The following is a 7449-nucleotide window of genomic DNA, read 5'->3' on the forward strand; positions in this document are numbered from 1 at the left end:
AACAGCATGAAAGCAGGTTAAAAAGGTATGTAAAGAAACAGATGGACTACAGTCAGTAATTGTAGAACTACAAAGTGCTCCCATATGGTAAGTGGAGCCGATAAAATGGACAGTGAGTGTAGAAACAAGGAGATGGTTTTAATCTTATGGCTGATCAGTGTATATTTTGACATATTTGTTAGACCTGGTTGTTTCATGTGTGCAAATGTGTAATAAAAACTAATAATAAACATGTCATGGTCCCTTTATTTTCAAATCTCTTACTGTCCATATAGAAAATGCCACAAATAAACATAAATGTATCAGTCTGAACCATTATCTAAGCTTATTTACTGAATTGTAAATACATCTTTTATTTTTAGAAGCTTGGTTCTCTTTGTAAGATGCTTATCTCAGCATCTATGTACATTTGTGTAAAAGCTTTTGTGTGAAAAGGCAATTAAACCTAATTAATGCCTTCAATACATGTATGTCAACATGACAGGATAATCCCCATTATGATGGTGATATGTTAACATAAAACAAATAAAAGATATAAACAAAGAACTACATATAATGCATATAATGTTAAATAAATAATTCTAACAAAATAACATACACATTAATGATAAATGATATGCATTGACTATGAGGTAAAAGCGGTTCTGTCAAGTGTTAACAGAGCTAAAAGTCAGGGAGTTAACCCCACCCCTTATTCCATATTTTTATATAAATGTTATGTGACTGGAATTTGTATGCCAGACGCAGAGAGGTAAGCCATATAATCTCCTTTCACATTTAACACACACGCTAAGCCGTCCCAGGCCTATAACCACTGCCTCATGGAGGGTCTCTATCTCTTCTGCCCCCCAGCAAAAGATGGATTATAGAGGTTGGGTCGGTCTGTGAAATGTATTAAATACTGTACTGGGTCACTAGTGCTGTAAATCATACAGTATACAGAATGAGAACATGTTAAATGGTACGACTGTTATTGGAACTTTTCAAAAGACTACTAGATGTGAGAACTGGGCGGGTTTTTGACAGGGAAGCAGAAACAGAGGTGCATTATCAAATTATTCTAGTACACACAGCGTGGTAGCCCAGACAAGCTGAGTGTGACATCCTTTGTCGCTCTCAGCCATTCGACATTAGAGATAAACCACTGTGGTTATTGACCTTTCTTTACAGAGCAGTCCATGTACTTGAATTTAAGTGCCATTTACAGCGAGTGTGGTTTACGTTTGTACCTGCATCAAATGTAATTTCTACCACGGCTGAAAAGGAAAATAAAAACAGGAGCATTTCAGCACAATGGACAGCAGCATAAATACGTGCCCTGTTTCAGTACCATTAACAGCTCCTAATCACCCCCTGCACGCCCCCCAACATAAACGTTTGGGACAGTGGTAGCCTAGTGGGTAGAGCTTTGGTCTATCAACTGGAAGATTGGCGGTTCAAATCCAGGCTTTGCTATGCAGCCACTGTTGGTTCCTTGAGCAAGACCCTTAACCCTGTCTGCTCCGGTGGGCGTCGTACCTTGGCTGACCCTGCGCTCTGACCCCGGCTTCCAAACAAGCTGGGATATGCGAAGAAAGAATTTCATTATACTGCACATCTGTATATGTATATATGACAAATAAAGTATATCTTCTTTTGTCTTCTTCTAAACCCCCAGATACCAAATGGGGATAAGTTCAATTTAAACAAAGCATTATTGTAAAAGTGAGTGAGTGTAGAAACAAGGAGATGGTTTTAATCTTATGGCTGATCAGTGTATATTTTTACATATTTGTTAGACCTGGTTGTTTCATGTGTGCAGATGTGTAATAAAATCTAATAATAAATAAGTCGTGGTCCCTTCATTTTCAAATTCTCTTACTGTCCATATAGAAAATGCCACAAATAAACATAAATGTATCAGTCTGAACCATTATTTAAGTTTATTGACTGAATTGTACAAAAAAGAAAGGGGGGTTGTTTGACACTCCTCTTGAAGTTGATGTAGAAACAGGTCAGCTGGTTCACTTTTTGGCCCCGTTTTGCTTTAAGAGATTATGTTCTGCAGCATTATCCTCATAATAAAGATGAAAATGTCTGTAATCTCTTGAGGGGTGGGGTGTGATGAGGTGTGGGTAAGGATCATGCACATGCAAAGGACAGTGACTGTGTTATCCCTGATGGTCTGAGTTTGTTTGTTTATTAGGATTTTAACGTCATGTTTTACACTTTTGGTTACATTCATGACAGGAACGGTAGTTCCTCATTACACAAGGTTCATCAGTTCACAAGGTTATATCGAACACAGTCATGGACAATTTAGTGTCTCCAATTCACCTCACTTGCATGTTTTTGGACTGTGGGAGGAAACCGGAGCACCCGGAGGAAACCCACGCGGACAAGGGGAGAACATGCAGACTCCACACAGAAAGGACCCGGACTGCCCCACCTGGGGATCAAACCCAGGACCTTCTTGCTGTGAGGCGACAGTGCTACCCAGTGCTACTTGTCAGTTTTAAAAGATAAAGATGTTTTGTTTGTTTGTTAGGAAATAAACATTTATGGTTAATACAGATTCAACCTGTAACACCACATGTAGATAGATAGATAGATAGATAGATAGATAGATAGATAGATAGATAGATAGATAGATAGATAGATAGATAGATAGATAGATAGATAGATAGATAGATAGATAGATAGATAGATAGATAGATAGATAGATAGATAGATATCCTTTATTTGTCATATATACATATATAGATGCACAGTACAACGAAATTCTTTCTGGTGTCAGAGCGCAGGGTCAGCCATCGTAGGTGCCCCTGGAGCAGACAGGGTTAAGGGCCTTGCTCATGGACCCAACAGTGGCTGCATAGCAGAGCCTGGATTTGAACCACCAATCTTCCAGTTGATAGCCCAAAGCTCTACCCACTAGGCTACCACTGTCCATAAATAAAGACCAATTCCCATACCGGGAGTCGAACCCGGGCCGCCTGGGTGAAAACCAGGAATCCTGACCGCTAGACCATACGGGAAACACAGTTGTGTACTTGCTGTGTACATAAGTATTTCATGCATAAATGTTGACTAGAACTTTACCATAAGCTGTCACTGTGCCAACAGAAAAGATACACATTGTCTTTATTGTCCCAAATTAATACTATGACATATTAAAAGATGTTTAAATATGATACACATCACCTACATGTGCTAATCTGATCACAATTATTTTGGCTTTTCTCATTTTATATGAAATGAATGCATTTGTAAAATAATTAAGCTTAAGGGATTAAATATTATTATTAAATTATTATTACATTTTACGTTTTAAAAGGAAGCAAGAAGGAAAAAAAAGACACATTTTTTTCTTTCGACTGTCATGGGCTAACGAAGGCTTGCCGCTCACCGCCATTTTGCCTACCATATGCATAAACAGCAAATGAGGAGAGAGGCAGAAGAGGCCAAGCCTCTTTGTTAATGAAGACTGTTTTCCTCATCTCGTTCACGCTGTCTTTTAAAAATTCACTTGCTTATTTGGATTATTTATGCCAAAATGGGTGCATAATACGCCACTGTAGTCCTATAATTCTTCAATTCTTAAAAAAAATGCTTTAATCTTTTTACTTTCTTGCTAATCAATCAACCTTGTTTTTTGTGCTACCTTTTAATATTCTATTTGTACATTCTTTTCTGTGTTTCTGTTGGCTGTGTGTGAATAAGTATAGCAAGGAGGCAGGGAAATTGCCTATAGTGAACTGATATGCATAATGCAGCCCTCTTAGGCTCCCATCTACATTTACTTAGACACACATATGCCCTCTCTCTCTTCCTCTCTCTCTCTCTCTGTTTCATTCTTTTTTATGACACACACACATTTTACACCCCACCCCAATAGGACCTCCACACACTAGTAAATAAATTCAGTTTCTATTTTATTTTATTTTATTTTATTTTATTTTATTTTATTTTATTTTATTTTATTTTATTTTATTATTTTATTTTATTTTATTTTATTTTATTTTATTTATTATTACATTACATTGATGATTGCACATAATGTAAGCTTTAGAAATCCTAATCTCAATAGATTTTACATCACAAATCCACAACATATGTAAGCATTTTAGAATACACCTAACTTCTACTAATTGCTGGACTTTCTTTAAGTGTGTAAAGAATATTTTCTAAATAAAATGTAATAAAAAGAACAAAATCTGATTAATGCCATCTTCCTCTCACTAGATTTTATTTAACTTGACAAGGACTACTTCTTTCCTCCAGGACTGCTGTGTCAGCTTAAATTTGAACATGTTATGCATTTGTTTGAATGGTAAACATACGCATCAGACATAAGAATCAGACTGGCACCCTTACACTTATCCACAATTCTGCACACAACGGTTTTATGTAAAATGCCTGGGTCAATCACAAACTGTTAGGTAGCTTGGCAGGTCAATAGTAGTAAAGTAGGAAGATTGCGTAGACTTATTATGAAGAATATTATGAAGCTTTTTTTACTGGTGAACATTAAAGGTCATGCAAAAATTAAGGTGTGTGATTATATTGCAGTGTAAGCAGACAGAGAATAGATAGATAGATAGATAGATAGATAGATAGATAGATAGATAGATAGATAGATAGATAGATAGATAGATAGATAGATAGATAGAGTGAGAGAGAGAGCAAAAGAGAGAGAGAGAGAGAGAGAGAGAGAGAGAGAGAGAGAGAGAGAGAGAGAGAGGAGCGAGAGAAAGATTACATTTTCAGAAAAAATAAATGGAGTCCTTATGGCCAATGACCTGATTTAGTTTTGGAGTGGGGGATGCTACATAGCTCAGTTTATAATTGCTCAACTGCAAAGACCAAAGGAATATCTAATTATTAAAATAAAAACAATAATTATCGTTCTTTTAAATGTAGGAATTAATTATAATAATTATAATTAATACATAATTATAATATTAAAACAAAAATCCGTTTTTAATTTTGCTTTAAATGCTTAAAAAATAGGATCAGACTGGAAAACATAGCAGCACACTACACTCATTTGATGACCTGAGGAGAAAATAGATCCCTAAAATATACTGAATTAGCTCAAATCCTTCCCCTCTATAGGCTTAATTAATTAGAATTAATAAGAATAAACATAAGAAAAATACACAGATGCATTATAATGTTTTAGAATGACTATGTTTAAAAGAATGTGATTTAATTTAATTTAAAAACAAGGTAAAATTAAATAATCAGGAGGGCAATCTGCATAGAGTTTTTGTCGCATTGAAATGAACACACGACAGCTTGGCAACAAAAAGACTTCGTGCTAAAATTATCCTATAAATGGGATGTGTTGCAATGAATATGTGTTAGATTTTATTTATTTTAATTTAAATCACGATAATAGGAATTACTTTTATTAATTAGTATTAGTATTAATATTAGTATTATTATTATACGCAATTTAATAACAAGAAACAATAGGTTTTGTCCAAATGTAAGACTGCAGCACTTCTTGTTTTTTTTTTTCTTTTTATTTATTTATTTATTATTTTTAATATAAAGTCGATTTTAGTGGAGCCTGATCCCCCTAAAAGAAGACCAGGACGAACTGATCCTCTCACCGAAGGCTTCAGGTGAGCAGCTTTTCCTCCCCAAACTACACACGTCCATTCATTTAAGAACCAAGAAATCGCGTAAACACACAGTCCTGTGAATTCTTAGTTTTGTTTTTGTTTTAACGAAGTCTAAAAATCGTTTCTAATCAGAGATTCGGTCGGACTGGGAAGGTAAGAAAAAAAGGAGGCGCGGCCCAGTGGAAAAAATACGCAGTCCTAATGCATATGCATGTATGATAATTAATGTGAGTTTTGGTAACCAGGTCTAATTGGTAAACCAAAATATGCTTTGAGATTTCTTGAGGTGTGATAAAATCAAAATAGAAAGAAAATAATGAAAATAAAAGTATAGAGAATTCAAGTTTGTTTTCGTCCTTTGGTTTCATATCAATGATTTTATCTCAGTTAACCCCCAATGAGAGAGTGAGAGAGAGAGAGAGAGAGAGAGAGAGAGAGAGAGGTTTGAAAATAGCAAGGTACTTATAATAATAATCATAATAATAATAATAATAATATTAATAATAATAATAAACTGATTTGTTATAAGCCTAGATAAAATAATAATAATAATAATAATAATAATAATACTAATAATAAATTTGATAAGATTGAGAAATTGAAACTTGCTTCGATTTCCAAGAATAGTGGCAAATAATACAAACTGTAAAAGACTTTAAAAAATAATGCATTACATGCAATACAAATGCAATACAAATTCAAAAGTGTATTATTATTATTTATTCATATGTTTATCAATACTGGGAAATAGAGTAGATATGAAGAGAGGGGGATGGGCGCAGTCAAAGCCCAAAATTTGACAAAATTCGCACAACTAAACGCACCATGAACACAAAACGCACCACTAAAAGTGCTAAAGTTCTGATTCTTGCTTGATATAAATAAATCAATAAATCAATGCGTATATCAGTCTTATATCATGATCACCACCAAATGAGGAATATGTTGGCACAGAAAATGGAGGACCACTAATTGCACCACGACTAATTGGAAATGAGGCTGCATATGATATGCTGTTGTGGTCAAAGGAAAAAAAAAAAAGAAATATGCATATTACCCTGATTAATGCACTTTTACTTTATTCAAGTGTTGGTAAGAGATAAAATGCTCCAGATCCAGATGAAATATTACTACAAGGATTGAATAAGCTTGACAAATCAGATGCGACAAATATGGAAAATTACATCTCTTGTTGCAGCCCAGCTCTATCCACACAGTGGATATAAAGTGGGATTCGAACAAAAAATCTTTACCACACTTTACCAACACCAAGTAACACTTTGCTTTACTGTGACACTTTATGAGCGTGGTTTTGAACTGCAAACGGACAAAAAACACGAGATAAAAACACGCTCCCCGAGTCTTGTCATACATATTTATGACTCCATGGCGCTCATGAGTGCGCGCAATGGAACATGCAAAGCGAGATCAGCATCAGAAAAACGCGTTTACCTTCCAAGAATCAAGAATTAAATCGTGCTTAAACTTTAAACCAACAAATTGCACATTTTAAAACTTTTACCATCACTTTTCTGAAGCATTTAAAAGCGTAAAAACATATTCTGGAGGAGAAACACCCAAATACGCGCATCCAAGGGACACCGATTACTGCATGACATTTGACATTCATACCCAGAAACGCATAAGTAAACAAGTATTTAAGTCAAAGTAAACATTTCTGATCTTGTGGATGCTACAAAATGCAATACAAAACTGCTCCACTCACCTTCTTTAAAAGAATACAGCAGGAGTAATATTACCAGCCACATGCCATAAATAGCAGGTATATTTCTTAGGAATTGTGTGCAGTCCCGACGTGTGCACCGTGCAGTGCTCG

General features: G+C 35.1%; 1 protein-coding gene and 1 non-coding gene across 3 annotated transcripts in view; both read right to left on the bottom strand.

The window, feature by feature from the left end:
• dscaml1 (Down syndrome cell adhesion molecule like 1) overlaps positions 1-7449 on the bottom strand; it is a 94503-nt gene extending 87054 nt beyond the window's left edge. For both annotated transcript variants that reach the window (XM_063016316.1, XM_063016315.1), the window contains exon 1: positions 7339-7449. In XM_063016316.1, coding sequence (XP_062872386.1) covers positions 7339-7381 — 43 coding nt within the window. In that variant the 5' untranslated portion in view covers positions 7382-7449. The remainder of the gene's footprint in view (positions 1-7338) is intronic.
• Positions 2946-3017, bottom strand: trnae-uuc (transfer RNA glutamic acid (anticodon UUC)). Its single transcript has one exon. It is a non-coding gene; the product is annotated as a tRNA-Glu (tRNA).

Source organism: Trichomycterus rosablanca, chromosome 20 (genome assembly GCF_030014385.1).
Source record: "Trichomycterus rosablanca isolate fTriRos1 chromosome 20, fTriRos1.hap1, whole genome shotgun sequence".
Lineage (NCBI taxonomy): Eukaryota > Metazoa > Chordata > Actinopteri > Siluriformes > Trichomycteridae > Trichomycterus > Trichomycterus rosablanca.